The sequence below is a fragment of the Buteo buteo genome, chromosome 25 (genome assembly GCF_964188355.1).
Source record: "Buteo buteo chromosome 25, bButBut1.hap1.1, whole genome shotgun sequence".
Taxonomy (NCBI): domain Eukaryota; kingdom Metazoa; phylum Chordata; class Aves; order Accipitriformes; family Accipitridae; genus Buteo; species Buteo buteo.
The window spans coordinates 15,620,874-15,642,515 of NC_134195.1; the positions used below are offsets into that span (position 1 = coordinate 15,620,874).

The 21,642-nt window shown below is 36.2% G+C and overlaps 1 protein-coding gene across 4 annotated transcripts in view; it reads right to left on the reverse strand.

Annotated features, from left to right (window-relative positions):
• NLGN4X (neuroligin 4 X-linked) overlaps positions 1-21,642 on the reverse strand; it is a 182,053-nt gene that overhangs the window by 58,060 nt on the left and 102,351 nt on the right. For all 4 annotated transcript variants that reach the window (XM_075057340.1, XM_075057338.1, XM_075057339.1 and 1 more), the window contains one exon: positions 20,571-20,723. In XM_075057340.1, coding sequence (XP_074913441.1) covers positions 20,571-20,723 — 153 coding nt within the window. The remainder of the gene's footprint in view (positions 1-20,570; positions 20,724-21,642) is intronic.

Sequence of the window (21,642 nt, forward strand, 5' to 3'; positions counted from 1 at the left end):
TCACTGTATTCTCCTTGTTTTCTCCATTCCCTTTTTTTGTGGTTTGTGTCCGCCATAGCTGCAAGAAAAATATATAAACCTATATAAATGTTGTCAGTATCTCTCCCTCTGTTATGTCCTATAATCTTTCTCCCCAGCTCTCTTTTAAGAGTTCTTAGCTCTTACAAAAAAAAAAAAAAAAATCACAAATGAAGATTTCTTTTATAGCAATTATTAAAAGCAGAAGGGAGGAAAAAAAATCTTTTCAAAAGGAAGGTGTTTGATTTCTTTTAATTGAAGCAACTGAATTTAAGTACTTTATATAAGGAACATAGTGAGATTTGAGGGCTGTCCTAGAGGGTGATTCAGCTGTACCAGGCTCCTGCTCTGGAGCACTCCCTTGAAGGAGCCTGTTTCCCTCGCTGAGTGTGTACGGACCCTGCTGAGACTAGGCTTCTGCTTACTTCACACCCTCACTGTTTTCCAGTCAGGCCCTGGATATAAAGTTGCTGAAAGCCGTAAAGGAGGATTTCAATATGAATCGTGATGGTCTATCAGTCATGCTAGCAGTACAAATATGTTCATGGAAAGACCAAGATGTCTAATTTTATGGCGCTACTACTGTTTACACTTTAACAGTTTGGGAACCATAAAGAAAATAAATACTTTCCAGAGGAACCTTAGATATATCCACAGAGAAAGTAAAAATAAACACATGTGTTCCAGAGCTTTTCTATATACTCAGCATCCATTTGAGGGCCCAGGACCCACCTATAACTCACATGTACTTTGTCCTGGCAGCAAGGTCTCCCTTTTATGCAGAACCCCTTCTGTGTAGTCTTGCTCCTGACTTAAGTTGTGAGACCTCAGGCCTCAGCCAAACTTCATTCACACCTATAGTCTCCTTTATTTTAAAGGTGCCATTAAGTATCTTTAGCATGGCAATTCTCTACAGATTCAGTTAGATTACTCTTCTGTGGTTAGTTCCACCAAGTACATGACAAGTCCTTCCCTATTCTTGGTTAGTGTGCAGATCAGCTCGTGATTTTATCTATGTGAACACATCATCTCATATACACAACTGAGTACATTCTTCCGGGCAAGATAAAAGGATAAATTTTATGTCCTAACTAAATGAATGGAAATTATAAGAAACATATGTCATAGCACTTTTTGTTATTAAGCTATAATATACTAACAAACACAGCTGGTATTCTTAGCACTGAAGAGGACTCAAACAACCAGCTTTCCCCTTTGTGTTTATACAGCATGTGTTCTCACTGGTAATCATTTAGTGTAGTCTTTTCTGCTCTATTTGAAGGCTGGGATTAGATATTAGGACATAATCTCCACTAAGTAAGTAATGATCAATAAACATTAGACAAGAATTTAATAAGACAATTCAACACATAAATTAAGTATATATTGATTCTGAAAAGGGCATTTCTTCAAGTTACTCAAATGCAATTCACTTTAATTTGATCACGAAGACATTCATGAACAAACAAACATATATTCTAGTTCTTATTCATGCTTAAGGAGTCATTACTTTGAATAGCCAGAGCTTGGTATAGACATGGCTGCAATAGTTTTTGTTTGTCTGTTGCATGACCATAAAAAAGTTCTGTCTTCTAAAGCTACCACTGAAATCCCTACTTTTTCACTGAAAATCTTACATGGGAAAACTTAAATTGCAGAATTTGATCCTTCAACTGTGTGTTAACATTTAAGTGGGAAAGAACAGAAGTCAGAAGAGAAAGTAGTTTTTGGCAAAAAACACAGAACAATTCAGAATGTGCTTAGAATGCATTTTAGAATAACTACAACGTATTAGTGCACTAATCTTTTGTACACCATGCAAGAACCAATATATAGAACTGTTTTTCATCAAAAAGGCTACTTGTTAATACCAGTAGGGAATGTCATGATTCCCACTGCACCAGACACTGCTCTCCAGAAACAGGTAATTGTTTTTCTACTATTTCTGTCAAGGTCTTTGATAAGATTTTTCTCTCCATGAGGAAATAAATGTATGTTATTTCAACCTATTCCACAATAATGATCATGGCATTTGTAAAAAGTCACATACCTATCTATGAACGGAAGATAGGCAGAGAAATAAACAAGTGAAATCTGAGCCAAACAAATTGGGTAGATGAGGATTAGAATCACTTAGGAAAAGAAAATATTACTGCTGAAAAGTCTACATAAAAAGACACCTGTTCTATTTTCTGCATTCATACAAAGTCTAGAACTTGCTTACATGAAACCTAAATTTCCACTATCACAAATTAAGTTTGAATATCCTTACTCAAATTCAGAGGATTTCAAAACAGCTCATTTAAAGAAAAAGATAATTAGAATTTATAACACAATGTAATTAGAATATGAAAAATAAGCAAAGCTCTCAAACATAATTGAGTACTAGTACAGGCATGACTTCATAAAAGTTAATACTGATGAAAATATATGCATGTATAATGTGTTATTTATTTATGCCTTTCTTTAAGAAAGCTGTTTTTGAAAGTAAGTAGTATTTATATATTTTTAATTGGTTCTTTGTTCTTGGCTTAAGCTAGGTTTTCCAGATCAGACTATTTTCTAAATACATGAGCCTGTCAATCATACCACGAGGGCTTTTACTAGGCAAGTTCACATCCAGCTTAGTGATAGCCACAGAACACAATACTTCTGTCACACATGATAAGCCTTCCCTTCAGTGTACACTTACAGCATTCATTCAGTTATTCTTACTGCTCAGCCTCTGTCATATAAAAGCATTGAAGCTTTAGATAATCAGCTACAAAAAATGCAGTAGGAGGCAATCTGCATAGTAACTAAAAGTGAATGATATTAAAACAATACATTTAAAAATTATAAATACTTAATAACTGCTCTAACAATTGGAGGTCTTTTTGTCTTAAGCCTCATCACCAAATCCAGCCTGAATTCAACAGGATAATTATCTAGTTCTGATTTGGTAGTATCTGCCTTTTCTTTCACCTGGCATCTGAGTATTTTCCCTGCTCCTGGCATTCAGTTTTGCTCTTTCCATTTTGATTTTTAATTTTTCTTTTTTTAGAAGCCAATCATCCCCTTGAACATAACTGTCCAGGCAGTCCATGTGCAAAATACACAGCATGCTTCAGAAAATGATTATGGCACAATGTGCAATCAGACCTTGAAACCATGTCAAAGGTAACCTTCAGCCTTATTGTCCTTAGGCAGTATTCAAGAAACGTCTGATGCTCATACATACGAAAAAGAGTCAGCTCTCACTAAGAGGATTTGAATGTGATTCCTAGGTTACCAGGAAGAACAAAAATACACAGTATAAATAGGAGGAATACATGAAAGCAATCAACATAAGGAAATATGACATTTTATGTCCCTGCATCAGTGGGTCAACGATGTGGCATAGGTGATAGAATACACCGAGTAGAGTTAAAGAATAAAAATATCAGTGGCTTGAACCAGAAAGGCTTTTAAAATTTTGTTTTCTTTTTTTGCATTGCAACTGGTATATGCACCCTTTCTGAGTACTACCCAAAAAACACTACACACAACAAAAATATGTAATGAGACAGACCAAAGCATGGCCAAGTCTACAGAAAAAAAAAGCCTACTGTTTCAAAGGTGTCTTTTAATTTTTTGCAAGCTTTATACTCATGATCGCTTTGACTGCAGCTGAGTAACTGTCTTTTCAGGGATGTTATGTACAACCTACTTGGCACCATGAGAAGACAGAGAGCATTGTAAGGAATATGACAAAGTTAAAGCAGTATCTTTCAGAAAAAAGAAGCAGGTGATGAAAGAGACTGATGAACACATTTCAGCCCCGTTCTGTATCAAAGGTCTACTGTTTCACACACCTGGGTTGCAGTTTCTGATACAGTCATCATTATTTTTAGAGATACTGTGAATTTATATTTATTGTATTGAAAACAACCGATCTACTACTTTCATGACTGTTTTCAACTTCAGGCTGCAATACACCAGCTCACGTCCCTCTTCTCTTGCTTATGCCAGCTCTAATGCTTATGTGGCCATAGGTAAAATGGATGAGTTTGCTGAAATCTGCAAGTATCATTTGCAGAAACTGTTTTCAATCAGATCTGTGAAATGCTTTCTCTCAGTCCACAGCTGCATGTTTGCTAGAACAGGTTAAAGGAAGGAAGTTTACCTCTGATTTACTCATTATACAGTTCAAGGCAAGTCCTCCCAGATCCCCATCCTGTGTCCTAATCTATCATTAAAAGGGAAATGGGAGCAGGAAACAATACAGTGTTCAAAGACTGTTACAGGGGTTTCAAAGTCAGCAAGCACTTCATACGGTCTGAAATTTTCAGACAAAATCATGACCAAGCTACAACTTTTAATTAAAGCTGCATATAACAAAAAATAAAATACAGAATAACAGCAATTACTGTATGTTGAAAGAATCAGGAATCAGGAGTTATGGCTTTACACAAGATCTCACACTTGAGGGTGAGGGAACCAGATTTTTTTTCCCTAAGCTAAACAGTAAATAGTGTTAAGTTTGAGTACTCATATTTTTGATTCCAAATAGGAAATACTTGTTGGCATTCAGTAATTTCTTGGCCTTACAATATAACAAATTGTTATCTTCAGCACTAGTGCCAGATGCTTCAATATTTAAAGTGTTACTTTAATCAGGAGATCTCCTATTTTATAGGACACCGAAAAGAGTCAGTGCCCTAGGGAAATGTCCATGTAAGAAGAAATTTCCTGTAACAGCTGCTATTAGAAGTGTTTGACCTTATTTTGACTGTAGCCAAAATCAGGGAACTGTGTAAAACTGAAAAAAAAAAGAAGTGTAAAAGGAGTATAGGCAGAAATTAACATCCCAGTCAATAGGTTCTTCACTACTTCTCTGTTATTTTGGCTATCAAGATCATAATATTTTAATAATCACTGTATCTGCAAACCATACATTCTGCTTGGCAACATTATCCTATTCTGAAAGATAAAAACGTAAAAGACATTATAACTTAGGCCCATAAGTAATATGCCAAATGCTGGTTTTTTTTTAACTAGTCCATATTTTCCAGAAGCAATGTGCTCTTTATATGTATTAGAGGATATTTATTAAAAAATTATATAATGGTCACACCTGCAATTTCTCCAAAACTGTGGATTTTCTTAATTGAGAAATGTTTGATTTTTCAAAGTAATGAAGGTTTATTATTTAAAAGTGTGGCAATATTTACAAATTTTTTATTACTTTTGTAAGCAAATTTCTCAGATTCAGATAAGCACCAGTCTTATGCATAACACTGAAAAATAAACTGGGTAGGTTCAAGCAAATACTTCATTTTCTATTCAGTAACCAAACAGTAAGGGGAAAAGGTAGAGAAAGATTTTAAAAAATTTCCATTTGTATTAAATTAAAAGAGTATATTTTATTTTCTTGAGAAAAATTAAAACCCTCTTAAACTAGTTTCCTGTTGAATTGAATATTGCCATATGACAGAAAAGGTCACCTAGAGATCCTTTCAATAAAAGCAAAATAAATATACTGAAATCTTTTTTTTTTGGTCAAATTGACTCTGTCCATACCTGACGTGCTGATAATATTGAAGGTTTCTATAGCAGCTGTTTCTAAATAGTCATTGCCTGTTACAGAATGTACTAGCCTAGGATTCAAAGAATGGGACTTATATTCTTGAATTCACCATTTATCTTCTGAATGTCTTTATGAAGTTACTGCCTCTTGCTATGTACTCACTACTTCTGCTTACTTTCAACGTGAGTATATACATTTCTTTGTGAGGAAGCTCAGTAAATGAACAGTTTTATCTAAGATTATGTACTCTGATTTCTAATCTCCTGAGCTAAGTACAAAGTTCACAGAATCTGGCTTAAATAAACTTCTTTAAACACTTTTTTGTCTTGAAGAGTAAATTTTATTTGAAGCTATTTAATAATATTCCACCTCACAATCACTACAAAGCAATAGAAGTAACTATGTGATAACTTTTGGAGTGTCTAATGTTCAGAGTTCTGGGTTACGGTTACCCTCTAAACTGTAGCTCACAAGGCATTCAAGAAAACTAAAAAGTAATTTTTATCTGCAAGCACTGCTTCTCTGACCAATTTTTTTTTTTAAGTTGAAGTTCTGATAGCCCTTCCAGTATATCTCCCATATATTTTGTAAATATTACGGGCTATTTTCTTGCATGCCTAGACATGAAGGGAAATGAGCTATTCGCTATCCTTTAAAAGAATCTATGTATTCAGGAGTCAAGTTACACGGACAAAAGCCCTACCTTAAACCAATATATTTTTGAGTATTTTGTAAGATTTTGTGAAATGCCCCAACAACTAAAGTACAAGTAGTTGCTTACAGGCAACTTAACCGAGTTTATTTAACATCTGCAGGTCAGCCTTGCCACTTGTAGGATGTCATCATTGTCAACTATTTTTGATTGATTATTCTATTTCTGGAAAGTATCAAGAAAAAAAAACCAGGAAACATAGAAAACAATTACTTAGAATACAAACTTACAGCACACTGAATTGGATGTAGTTCTTTGAATATTGGTATAGTTCAAGATGATCCTGCAGTTGTCCTTACAAATTAAAAAAAAGAAAGTTAGAAAATCCCAACTTGCTTACCAGCATGCTGAGTAGAGTCTAACTTCTATTATTGTACTCTTGAGTACAGAAACTTTCTGCTGAACCAGCCTCCTTCACTTACTTACATTGTTAACCAACGCCATGTGGTAGTGATCGGTGAGACTAACCAAAGACCCTGCTCAGAAATTTTTTATGCAGTCTTGCTTTTCCTGTAAACAACAGTGAGCATGTTTCATTTTACCAATGAAGGGAAGATGCTCAGTTGTTTCCTAAGTAAAATATATGATATTGTATACATATTAACTCTATTAATATCTGACTAACATTGCTATTTCTCATTTTTCTGATCCTGTTTTCTATTTATTTCTTATAAATAGAAAATTGCATAGATGATTCATTAGAATTTCTAAAGTAGTAGCTCTCTATATATTATTTCCCTAAGCCATCAATTTAATTTCGCCTTAGGCAGGGTATATCAAAGTCATGCACACTGAGTACTGCGTCCAGAAAAAAAAAAGTGGAAAGGCTAAAATTTCGCTAATTTAGAACTTCTGTGGTAACTTGTCGTTTTAGGTTTCTAAATGTAAATTTTCCTCATTGAGATGACATAGAAGATGTTTCCAGATATGGGAATTTTAATATATTCCTCTTATAGGTACCATCTTTTGACAGATACCAAGATGCAGGCAATTTGTCCTTGATGAGTCAGCTGTATAGGTAACTGATTACCAGACTGAGATACTTCTTTGTCTGAGTGATTTGCTTCCTGTTATTATCTTTGCAAATGACAGAGTCAAGTTATTAAAATGAAAGGAAGACTTTCTCTGCAGTAAGAGAAGAAGTTGCCTTTTAAGGAAAGCAATCTGAAGGTGACAACTGGATGCCTTAAATTGAAAGGTAAAAGTCCTATTGATTTAAACAGCAGGAGGATTTCATCATGAATGTGAGAAAAATTTGTCCCACAGGTTATTGAATATATTGAATGCAGTTATGAAGAAGAAATAATAATTCAAGCTCTCTGTTATTTTAGCAGGCATGCACAATGGATCTTTTCTTCTCCATAAATTTTCTTTCTCAGAAGACTGTATTTGAAGTAAATCTCTAGAATATTTTCTCATAGATGTTGTCCATGTACCTATCCTCTATGAAGGTCATAAGAGGGAGGTAAACTACTGAGTTTTAATAAAAATATACCGTATGAAGATAGATTTTTATTAAATAACTTCACAAAAGGGCCTAAGAGATAAAAGAAATCAGCAACACTCATTGAAAAGTAGAAGGTTAGCTAGGTTTGAGTCTCTCTTCTCAGACACAGGCATGGCTACCTGGCTTCAGTACACACTATAAAGATGTCAGTAAAATTAGCTTGCATCTCAACTAAGCCTTGGCTAAAATCACAAGAAAAATCACAAGTACAAACGGGGAGAGGAGTGGCTGGAGAGCAGCCCTGCAGAAAGGGCTCTGGGGGTGCTGGTGGGCAGCAGGCTCAGTACGAGTCAGCCTGTGCCGGGGCAGCCAAGAGGGCAAACTGCACCCTGGGGGGGCATCAAACACTGCATGACCAGCCGCTCAAAAGAGGGGATTTTCCCGCTGTATTCAGCCTTGGTGCGGCCTCACCCCAAGTACTGTGTGCGGTTCTGGGCCCCATGGTTTAAGAAGGATGTGAAGGTCCTTGAATGCGTCCAGAGGAGGCAACAAAGCTGGTGAAAGGCCTGGAAGGCATGTCCTGTGAGGAGCAGCTGAGAACTTTGGGTTTGTCTAGTTTGGAGGAGGCTGAGGGGTGACCTCATGGCTCTGTACAGCTTCCTGAGGAGGGGACGTGGAGAGGGAGGTGCTGAGCTCTTCTCCCTGGGATCCAGTGACAGAAAACGTGGCAATGGTTCAAAGCTGCACCAGGGTAGGTTTAGACTGGGCATTAGGAAGCATTTCTTTACTGAGACAGTGGTCAAACACTGGAACAGGATTGCTAGAGAGGTGATGGATGTCCCAAGCCTGTCAGTGTTTTAAGAGGCCCTTAAGAGAACACTTTAACTTTTGGTGAGCCCTCAATTGGTCAGGCAGGTGGACTAGATGATCATTGTAGGTCCCTGCCAACTGAAATATTCTAGTCTAGTCTAGTCTAGTCTAGTCTACCAAATAAATGAGAGTTCACAGGTTTTTCACAAAGGCCCCATTTTTCTTTCCTGCTAAAATAACCAGGCGATTTAAACTCTGCACTTCTGACAAGCAGCAGAAAGTTCCACACACCAGGATAAGTGATCAAAATGTCTTTCCTTTAAAAAACAGACTTTTAGCATTTGCAAATGAAGATGAGACCATTTCTGAAAGAAAAAAAAATGGTGAGCCTGGCATCACAGAGACTGCATCTACATAAACAGATGCAAACAGTCACAAGCTCTGAGCAGGCAGATTGCAAACTGGAAGCTGTACTGTACCTTCATTATGAGGTGTGAGAGTAAAGCCATTCAGAAGTCCCTGGGTCTGTCGGTGCCAATCTGACTGATGATACTCTGACAGCTCTTAGTCTCATGTACAACAGAAGGGAAGCTCTTTTTTCATCCTACTTTAATAATTTCTGTGCCATTAACAGGTAGGAGCTGCAGTCACAGACAAGGACAGTCGCTGCCTTGGATAAACCAACCATCAGAAAGATGGTTCCTTCCTCAGAGACTTTATGATGTAAATTGGATAATCACGCTCAGAGGTCCTGGTTGTGGTTGTATGGAGAAAAGCAATTATCCTCCTACCACTTTACTACTATTGAACAAAGAGGTTTGCTCCATTTATCAACCTGTAATCCAGGTTAGAGGAAAAGAGAAATCTTGCGCCTCTTTGAGAAGTCATCAAATGAAGCAATGTAATTCCTCCCAAGAGCAAGGGAAAAGTAGAGATGAAATTAGGACCTTATGAGTCATAGCTTGTTCTCTCTTCTATTTTAGGAGCACAACATCTGTAAGCTACCCTTTATTCAAGGATATTCACAATTGAATTCCTTGTATTTTTATCAAGGACTAATCCAAGTCCTTGATGAAAAACAATTGAGAGTCTAGGGCAGAATGTGTTTTTGATTCCTCCTATTTCCCACAGTAAAATAAAAATGATAGGTAGAGAGCGTGGGTTTTTTTTAGTTGGTTGGTTTTGGTTTTTTTCCCCTCTGTCCAAGAAACAGGAATTCAACTGGTATTTCTTTGGTAAAAGGAAAATGATACAGAAGTTAAGAAGCTTCACAGTCAAGTCTCCTAAAAGTTTACAGCAACTAAGTCATCTGTACCAAAGGCATAAATCTTTAATGGCAATATTTCTCCCTAAAAGATTCTCAACAGAACAGAAGTTTCACTGATTAAGTCTTGCTAAGACAAATACAATCCCACTGAAAGTATATGGGCATGAAATTTTTGTCATGATTAATTAGTCTCAATCTGGTACTGGTTGTGGGCTAGACAATCTTCTGTGCAAATCCATGTATTATTTGATACCTTTCTACTGGTTTGAAATACATTCTGATAGAAACTCAATTAGTTATGGATGAGATTATAACAGAGACATGAGGGAGTTAGGCAGCTACTTGCTATTCAAACGTAAAAATATTTTCACAGAGTACAAATATTTACAATCAGACATATTTGTTATACATGGAACACAAATGAAATGTGAAAAAGCATACTTGTGATACTGTTTCAAAAACAGAGTCACATACCTGAGTAAATGTTAAACATTGGTTTAACATTTCTAGCAGAAATGAAAACACAAACTTATGCAGCATACTTACAGAGACTGGTTTTGATTTTCTTTACATGTCTAAGATCTGATTTTATGCAAATGAACATTGTATCAGTGAAGAAACCTATGTTCCTTCCAGTTTTATTCTCTTCTCTTAAGTTCTGCCAAAGTATAAGCATTTATTTTACCCTTTCCAAGATCCCAAAGAGGGTACTTAGTTTTAGGCAAAATACATAATACAATCTACATATGGTGTGGGGAATGGGGAAAAAAATAAAAATGGAAAATTATGAAACCATTTTTTTGCCTGTTATAAGCCTTCCCACTTTTCCAACAGTAATTTTATTACAACTCACATTGCTATAAATTCTCCTAATCAATGGAAGCTCTAAATGAACCAGTGCTATTGCAGGAGACCTGGCACTAATGAATGCCAAAAGAACACATTATTTTGATCCCCTAAATGGAAGTCATCATTTTCAATTAGAAAGCAGAAGTGAAAAGATGAAAATTGATGGCCTGTCTCAGCTGCTAACCTTAACCTGCAGATATCTATTGAAGAACACACTTAACACCCATCACCAGGAAAAGCTTAATTCATTCAATATTCTCAGATACCTTAAACAGGCTTTCAGAGCTATTAAAGCAAAAAATTGTCTGTTCTGAAATGGAAGCCACCAAAACACACCGGGAACTTATTTTTAGCTCTGTATACCCTATATTCATATAGTGGCTAGTACAACAGAGCTGAGACTTGATAGGGTATTGTAAAGCAGTAAACATATTTTGAGCCTTCAGTGCCAGTCAGTCTGTGATTGCAAGGAATGATATGGAGGTCTGAAATAATTCAGGAAAAAATGCATTTGTTTTGTGCTATCTTTCCAAGAGTACGTCTCATTGGCTGGTGCAATCAGGCAACTTTAACTCTACGAACCATTGTGCAATGCTCCCCTGCCTCCTCATGAGCCGCATACTGACATTACCAGGTACCTCATGCACATTTTTGCCATTCCGCTTTTCTTATCAGGCTCATTTCCAGGGATGGTTAGACTGAATTACACTTTACATTTTTTTCCTTCTGATTTCTGTATAAAACATTGCAAGCCTCTGCAGTTATGGAAGATTTCATAGAAAATGAAAGATTTAACATGTATTTCTTTTAGTCGGCCAGAATCTTTATAATAGTATTAAACCCATGCATTTACACTTTTGAGGAACTACACAAAACTCTGTTTAAAAACACAGACTATCATGTTGTTGGCTTCTTATGAAAAAGGTATTAAATACAATGAAATCTTGACCCATTTGAGTTGACTAGTAAATTTCTTATTGACTTCAATTCACTTAAAACTTCATCCACAGGTTTTTTTCTATAGTAGGCTGCAATACAAGGAATGTATTTATTATCAGTATATCAACATTGCATTTCAGCCTGATGCTCTAAATTAGTTGTTAAAGTCTCAGAATCTAAAAAATATTGTGAAAATATTTTACATCCATATTAAGACAATGTTTTAAATAACAGATGGACTCTTCCTCTCCCCTATGTTTGTTCTATCATATAAAAGCATTCCAAACCTTTCACCTTATTTTGACTGACATGACGTCAAGTGTAAAGTTTCAGATTTCAATAAATAAAATCTTTATGATCCAAGCTGACAAGAGAGCTTACGTATATTGCATAACAAATTTTAAACAGAAAAAAAAGTGAGAAATGGGCATTATGAGCAATATCCAGTAGAGTTCTTACAATTTATCCCACCACAGGATCTAGCCCATAGATGTGAACAGCATTATAAAGGAAGTCCAACGTTCTGACTGACCTGGTTTGCCAGAATATGAAGAAAAAGAAAAGAAAACAATGAAGAAGACCTGCCTTTCCACTCAAAGATTTCTTGCACAGATTCAAGAGTGTTTCAGATTTCCCACAGTCTCTTTCCACCATTTTTTCATTTGTCTGGTGGACATTATAATTCCTTAACTGCTAGCAGATTGATATAATTTGTGCTTTTTTGTAAGAGTTTTTATCACTGTTCACAAGGTATAAGCAAATGAAAATACCAAGCAAACCTAAGCAGCATCTGATTTCAGTAAGAGCCTCAATAAGAAGAATGACAGCTGCCAGTAAGCCTTTACAAACTGTAGCTGGAAATGGGCTTTCACGCAAGTTGCTAAGAGCAACTTGTCACTTCCAAATGCAAGCTCAGCTCTACATGCCTTATGGTATACACTCCAGTCTGTGCTGTGTTGTGGCTTCCAACTCCTTTTGGAGTTCCCAAAACTGCAAACTTCAACCAGATTAACTCCTGCAAAAAGGAGCATTAGTTGCATAGGGAAGAAAAAGAACAACAGCGTGGTCAGTAAGTTCTAAGCCCTTACCACAAATTGTCCTGCACAACTGCCTGCTGGCCATCACAGGCTTAGATAAGCATGAAAGAAAAATCAACTAGATAATTTATTAAGTCATTCATTTCTGCAAGATCATATTTTTGAGAGAAACTGCAGAGCAGGCCAGCAGATGCTTGGAAGCATGAGCAACCAGTAACTTTCATTTTCTCCCCTTAGAATTTATACTGAAATTCTGCAGTTGTGAGAAGAACTGTAACTCCAGATTTAAACACTTTGCCAATAACAAAGATGAAATGGAAGGTTTTATAGCAAGAGGGTTTTTTTTCCTGGATCAGTACATACTGTATTAGTCGTTGAAGGAAATTTGAACTTCACTTGAACTTTAAAATCACTTTCTTTTTTTACTATTATTTTATAGTGACAGTTGCTTAATCTCAGGTTATTTCAATAGCTTTTTACCCTTCTTTTCTCACTAATTAGGACAATAACAGTAAGGCAATACTTTCAGTTTTATACCAGGTTATCACTGTCATTGAGTTAATTTCTGCATTTTGTCATAGTAACATAAAATCCATGAGTTAAATATAAAAAAATGAACAAAAGGTGCCAGGCTATACTCCAAGATTTTAATTCACTCAGCCTACTTTATAGGTATATGTGAGGATGGAATCTGACCCTAACTTTGATCTCTTCTTGCAAACTTTCAGGCAAAAGCTCCACTCAGTACTAATGAGTTGAAACTACACTGAAATATGGTTCCAGTCTGAAAAAAAAAAAAAAAAAAAAAAAAGTGCTAATATGGTCAAGACTTGCTACTTTTAAAGTACAAATTTTCATTATTGCCTTTCTGCAAATTCTGAAATAATAATTCCTGTTTGTTTTTCTTCAAATCTTATTTAAAAGGCATATTGCTAATATGGAATGATTACTGTCGAAATAAGTACAAAACCACACAGTTTCAAGGAAGGAATTAGGAATTCATAGAAAAATATAGATAAATCATCTAAAAGCATGGTACTTGAAAAATAAATTACACTCTGCAGGAAATTCTTACTTGTCAGTGTTATTACAGAGAAAAAAAGGAAATTACTGAATTAATAACTAAATTAATAAATACTATGAAAAAATTGTCACATTTTCATAGTCACATGTCAACTCATAATATTGTTTTACATTAATCTAGATAGAGTCACACTTACCTTGATGTTGCCAGAAACATTCAAGTGATGACTGCCATGCTTCCACATGTATGCAATACCAGGAAATGTAAAGTAAACTAGAACTACCTCATAGCATGTTAACTTTTAGTGTCAATAGGTCACTGATTAAAATAAATATTTTAGAGTATCAATAATGACCTTAGGAATTCAAAATATCAAAGGAAAAAATAGGGAATACAGATTCAACATTTCCTTACATAAGATTCAGAAAAAATGTCCTTTACATTTTATAAAAAAATGTCTTTTGTATAAACTGATTAATTATGGAATCTCCATAAAATTGACATGGATTATATAAAAAACCCCACTTTAATACTAAAATATATCATGAAAACAGAATCTTGACCATCAATGTGACAACAATTCACTATACATATACATTTTATCATGTTCAGAAATCTTATCAAATAAGCTTTCAATTACATAAAAATATACCTCACAAAAATGTGTCTAAATGTTTGTGAACTTCAAATGAGTTATAGAGATTTGAATGAGATATATTTACTCTACAAGCATGTTTAATGTTTTCACTGTAGTTTATGTGCACAGGCACCCTCACAAAATGTTTTCAAAAAATAGCTTTTTAGTTTGGAAGACCCTAAATTACTTCCTCATTTTCTAAATTGCAGGTAACACACCCTTATATCAATACATGCAGCATTTTGTGCATTTGATTCTTCCTTTGGAAGTAGCTAATGCATGAGATCACACTGTTTTTTTAAAGTATCAACATTTGATTGGGTTTCCTTCACATATTTATTATAAAGATATAGAAGTCCTCACTGTTGTCCATCTAAAGTTCAGGTGCTCCATCCATATTTGAACATCAATACAAAAAGTTGTCTCAAATACAGACAGAACACCTAACCGTTACTCATAATTTCTGAAGATGTTTATCAAATCAGGACACTCTTCTTGCACTGCCCAAATACCAGCATAAGTATATAATTTCAAAACCCAAACCTTTAATTCTTTCACACACAGTAGGGACACACTTGTTAAAAGAATGTATTAGAAATCTTAGTTAACACAAAATGTTATTAAAGATATGCTCAGAGTGATGAACAAGCATCAGCTTACTCAGTGAATTACCAAAACTCAGTGAATTACCTAAACTCAGTGAATTACCTAAAAATCGTATCTCTTTTACTTCTCTTACATTGTCTTGTAGCTTTTTGTTCTGTTTGACTATATAGGCTATGATAAAAATTATTTTCTGAGAGCATGCTTTACTAGCTTCTTCAGCTGGGTCAATCCATCAAGCCTGGAGGAAGCAGAATTTGTTGCATTTAGGTAAGAGGAACTCTCTTTCAAAAGGTTCTTGCTAAATTCCAGTTTTGAAAATCACATTTCAAGAAAGTCCATTCTTGCCCCTTGACTACAGAATTATATTAAAGTTATCTAAGCTTATTGGGAGTTCAGATGCTATAAAAGCAAGCCAGAAGAGAGCAGAACAAGCTATTAAGTGCATTTGTGATTGTAAGACAGAATCACAGTGGACTGTGTACTCACTCTATGAAGGGAACAAACCTAATGTTAGGAACACTATGAATGTACAAATAGCTTCTGATGACACTGTAACTTACATACTTGTTGCTTCTGATGTTTGAAACAGAAGATGTATTGACATGACATCCAAAAACAATAGGATATGGATGGAGTTTGTCAGCTGCATTTGCACAAACACAATTTCTGTGACTTAACAATAGATTTAAAATAAGACAAAAAGATAAGATTTACAAATAATAAATAATGAAGAGCGTAATTCTGATGTTTACAAAAATGTGTTGATAGCAATGGAATTAACACTTCTGTGTCATTGCTAGGAATTTAGGAGTTCCACTGACATAGAAAATCAGCTACGACAACTGACATTAGCTGACACAATTATTGGCCAACTAAGAAGACAGGCCAGGGACCAAACTGGCCAGGAAATCTTCTGCATGAAGCTTAGAGATGTAGGTGGGGCAATGTAGTGAAGTTTGCACTGGCTTCAGCCATGCAGTCACTATTAGCTAAATTGAGCTTAAATAAAACTCCTTTCTTGTGTAAGCATCAAACTGTGATTTACTTAGCACACTCCAGCTCCTGGGTCATTCCTATGTGTACTAATCTACCTCTGGCCTTTTCTACCAGGAGATCATCTTTAAGTTTTCTGTACTAGTGGAATCACACGCACTGGAGGTAGAGGAGGGCTGTCTGGAGACACAAAGGGAACGGGTATCTGCATGTCTGAATTTAAAATACAGAGTCATTCTGTACAACAGTTACACTAGTGAAGATAAAAGTTAACATATTGTAGACTATTGTACACTGCCAATATGAAAGAATCTGGCTCACGAGGTCATATACTACTTGCTTGCCTCTATTCATGCTGAATAGAATAGAACAGAATATAGTTCAGTTGGAAGGGACCTACAATGGTCAGTCAAATCCTAAGCAGTTCATTTACATCATACACTGTTTCAGTGCATTGATGTTTTAACTTGCAAACCAGGCACTCGGTGAAGTAAAGAAAGCTAAGGTTCTCAGTAACTTCCAGAAGTACTGAGACTCCTTGTAAACTGAACTCTGATTTATATTACAGTGCCTAATATGATCACTTATACAGAGCTATAATTGCATGTGGATATAATTTCTACTAAAAGGAAGTCCAGCCTTTTCAGACAGAGTACTTAAAATGGATGCTTATTGCCAAAAAGGGAGATAGATAAGAGATAGACATTCTTATCTGCATGATTTGGAATTCTAAGAGGAAGAAAATGCTAAATTGCAAGTGGTCTCGGAAATGCTAAGTCAATTTTACAATTTTGAACTCTGAGTGCGTCTCATTTACTGCAGTACATGTTTCATTTAACTCTGGCTTTCAAAATACCTGATTTATATTTCCAGAATTCATCTCAGGTTTTGCCTTTTCCTTTTTTTCTGTAATAACACCCTGGTTTCCGAAATGCCTGATTCATATTTCTAGAATTCAACTCTGGTTTTGCCTTTAATAGCTCACACGAGAACACCAAGTTCGTATTTGAATATGATAACTTTTTTGAAGATTGCTTAAGATTTTTTCTTCAAAGCGTATAACACCACGACTGATTTTAACTGCATAAAAAACATTGTGCTAGGGCTTTGGGGCTTTGGTTTTATTGTTTTGGTTTGGGGTTTTTTTTTGGAGGGAAGGTGATTTGTCAGATTTAATTTTTACTGTTACACAAGCTAAAGAGGGATTCAGCATATCAAAGTCTCACCATGAGACAGACAATTCAGGTCATGTCACTGTAAAACAACAATAAACATAAATTCCTCTTCTGTATTCTTTCTGCCAACATAATCCTGAAAAAGGCACTAAAACAGTGTTTATAGCTAGGTTGGAAAGATGTTACTTCTTCTTAAAGCATATCTAGGAAGACTAAGAACATAGATAATGAAGAATTGAGCAGTATCTAGACTGAGTGAGTCAGGTTATTCAAACCATCCCATTTTTTGTAATACTAGAACAGTCTTTGAATTAGGGTACCTATTTTGCCTAATCCTCCCATTCTGCTGAATTTCCATTATTTCAGGTAAATAATTCCCTAAATAGTCTGGGAATTTTGAAAATTCAATTCAACTGTTGAATAATTTCAACTCCTTATAAAAAATACTATCATTCTATACAGTGCTCAAAGCATGGGGTGGGGGTGGGGAGGCAGCAGAATTTAGTATTTCAGTGTGTCACTATATTGAATTTATCAAGGTACAGGAGCACTGCCTTGCACTGGGACAAGTTAGCAATTTTCTCTACCTCCAGCAGTGTCTTCAGTCATCACCAGGGTGACATATGAGTAGGAACAGAAACTGCTGAGCTGGGCAGAGGCATGATCCTCCCAAACCTTAAAGTGCACAAGAAACTAAACACAGCACCGCAGCACTCCACTTTTTGAATAGCACCCACTACAATAATTAAAAGGAAAAGCTAAATCTATCTCTTTTATTGTCCCAAAAGGATCCTATCCATGGAATATATTTTGATAAATGCAAACTCAAAGGGAAAATAGGGCCTTCTAAATAACATCAGCAACCCATACTATTGCTGCATGCATTCTTGGGGGTCTAGAAATCTCAGGAAGAGTAATTCCAGAAATACTTTTATTCAAAGTATAGAGAGGGATAACTAAAAAGTTTGAAAGTCTTGGGACCAGCTGTCTGCTATTTTGCCATTGTGCTACTTGAAAACAGAGAGAGAGAGATGAGGTACTTATTCCCAGAGCAGCTCCACAGTCCTCCAAGACAGAGAGGAAACGTGGTTCTTCTGTATTCTGGAGTTAGAGATAAATATCGATTGTTCAGTGCACAATCTAAAGGCTTATGTTTTAGCCAGATGCAAGAAGAAAAGATAGCGATGAAGATATTTGTCTCTATCACCCAGTTAAAAAGTTTTATAGCCCTGAAGATCACCATGTTATAACTACTGCAAGTAAATCCTTTCTTCTGTGTAGGATGCCTGTTTTCTGGTTAACATGAGACTAGAATTTTCAGTCATCTCAGTTATAGCCAACAGACAACCAGACTTCAGCCTATAATAGATGGAGAAACCTTGTCTTTATGGTGCCTGCTAAAACCTGGTTTTAAAATTCAAAGGGTGCAGTGTTGTGTGTTAAAACCAGGTCTTTTCAAATCATAAGACTTTTACTAAGTTATAGGATGATCACAGATTCCATTAAACATAATTAAAATTATATTATATCAGAAGGCAGTAAAAGAAACCCATATAGTTTATGTTCTACTACCTTGACAATATGGCATGGCTGTATAGATATTTCTTGAGGCCAAACTCTGTGAAGGATAGTCAGGTAAAGTAAGTGGTCCCTAACAATTTTCATTTTCCCTCATCTATGAAGATGCATTTCCAAAATCCAAGCTTTCTTAAACATATGTAACCACCATTATCGATTTGTTCCCAGGATCTCAAACTGGGATTTGTTCCTGCAGTTAAACCTTGGGAAGCTGATGCTAGCAGTGGCAGCAGCAGCGGTTACCTCCTGCCGAGAGCGGTGTGAGGGTTGGCAGGTCCCCAGGAGATGTCTGAGGGGGTCTCTGGACCCCCAGCACCCTTGGGCTACTGGTGGGGGAGGTACCAGCCAGTAGGAGACGGGTCTTGCGAGATGGTCGGGTGAGAGTGGGACAGTGCTGGTGGTCCCTGGGGCCGGTTCAAACCATGGGAAGCTGCATAAAACCAGCCTTTGGGGAACACCAGCTACCAGGAGCGCTGCGAACATGGCCGGTGTGGGTTGGGAACAGCATCGGCAGTTTGTGTGGCAGTTCGTGCAGTGAAGGCAGGGCGCACGAGTAGTGCTGCCCGCTCCACCGGTGATCGGGCTGCTGCCGGCTCTGTAGGGATTCATCTGACCAAGCGAGGCAACAGCCTCTTTGCCAACAAGCTGGCCAGACTTACAGGGAGAGCTTTAAACTTGATTTAGCAGGGGAAGGGGATGGAGTTTGGGGTACCAGAGAAGAGACGGGGGCTGCTGATATATTAGGAACCAACAGGGCAACACCTATGAAATGCCCCAAAGGAATTAGGGCATTTTCCTCTAAAAAGGTGACATGGTAGATAGCCCAACTGAAGCGTCTCTATACCAATGCAGCATGGGTAACAAACAAAAGGAGGTAGAAGGCACTGTGCAGCTAGAAAACTACGAACTAATCACTGTCACTGAAATTTGGTGGGACAAATCACACAGCTGGAGCACAGCAGTCAATGGTTGTAAACTGTTCAGAAAGGACACACAAGGAAGGAGAGGTAGTGGTGAGGCGTTGCCCTCTATATAAAAAAATGGATTGACTGTACACAGCCATCTTTGAAAAACAGCGATGAACAGGTTGAGAGCTTACAATGAAAATTAGAGGCCAAGCCAACACAGAAACCTTGTGGTTGGTGTTTAATCCAGGCCACCCAACCAAGGGGAAGGTGTCGACGAAGGGTTCTTACTTCAGCTACAGGAAGCATCACACTCGCAGGCTCTGGTCCTGCTTGGGGGGGTTTCAATCCCCTGACATTTTTCATTCAATCTAATGCTGACAGAGGAATATTTATAATGTTAAGAAGATGCAGCTCTTGTTCTGTTTGGAAGACAGAAGTACTAATTTCTCTCAATATTATAATTCATTATTATGGATTAGTTCCTTGTATTTAGGAAGATAATTTTACATTACTCCTTGAAACCCCTTGACTCCGTATTACCTGCAACATAAATTCCATCAGTGTATATAGCCTGCTTTGTCTATATTACCTCTACATCTTCTGCCCTAAAAAACAATTTGCACACAGAAATAATAAATACAGATAAATAGTAACATTTTCCCTCTTTTTATCATTACCAACTGTCCAGAAACTGGTGAGTACTCACTTCTTGGGTGTTTTTTTTTTTCCCACATGGAATCAAGAAAATTTTAATAACAAAAAATACAAATTCTCAAAACTTATTAAATCACTGAGCCAAAAGCAAATATGAGCTGATGACAAATTCAACATAAACCAGCAGTTGTCAAAAAGAATGTAGCCTAGCCCAGTTTCCATAAAACATTGAACAGAATTCAAAATACACCAGCAAGAATGTTCTGTTTTAAAAACAAAACTGATCCAAGGACCTATGATCAATCAGTAGATAAATTAAGCAATCAAATACTTCTGTGCAATTGGTGATGAAGGAAAGAGTCACTTACCTAAAACCCCCAGCCTGTAATTGAGAGTGACAACAATGACATTTCCATAACTTGCGAGAATGCTGCCATCAATCATATTGCCAGTACCCTCCATGTAAGATCCACCATGGATGTAGACCATAACGGGTTTCTTGCTGTTCTGATCATGAATGTCTGAAAAAAGTCAAGTAAGGAAAACATAATAAAGTAATAAAAAATAAGGAAATATGGCAATTTATAACAGTGCTAAAAATATTCTTAATTATTTCCTATGTTTTCAATGTCATCACCACCACTTTAATCAGCTAGCTTACACATTTCAGGATCATCCTACAAGGCTAATATTTATAGTTTGAATATTTCTTTTGGTTACTTCAAATACTATTTCCTCTGAAATATTCTCAGAACACTTGAAATGCTTTCAATATTACAAGGAATTTAATTTGAATATAAACATCTAAAAGCCTGAAGAGAAAAATCCAATTATGGAATAATCTTGTCTTTTTTTAGAATATTCTGATTCAAGTATAGGCCAATTTAGAAATATCTGTACATCTAATAATAAAATTACAATAATGATCCATACTTTCCCATTCCTCACTGAGACATAATTGTTGAAATTATATTCCCAATAGTTCAGCAAGAGATAATATCACAAAATCAAATTGTTCTGATAGAAGTAAACATAGTAAACTGTCCCTTCTTTCAAAGAGCTTAGGAATTAACAAACAAAGAGAATTTATGTGAACTCATGGCCCAGGTTTTTTGTATTTAAATCAAATGATGTCTTTTGTGTTGTACTTTTCCTTGTCATGGTAGCTAAGGCTTAAAGAACAGCCTTGAATTAATGCTCCTTAATGGTATGGCTGATCTTTTGTATACACAGAAAAGCTCTTGATTACTTTCAAACAGGTAAATAGTTAGGTCTTTATTTCTAAAAGAAAGTTAAATGAAGTTGACAGTAATATTTTCATACTTCAGAGTGAGTTATAAAGATGCACTAATCAATGATTTGGGGTATATTTAGGACCGGATTAATCTCTCTTCCTCTAATAACCAAAAAGTTAGGCTCCTGATCCCAGAGATGGTTCAG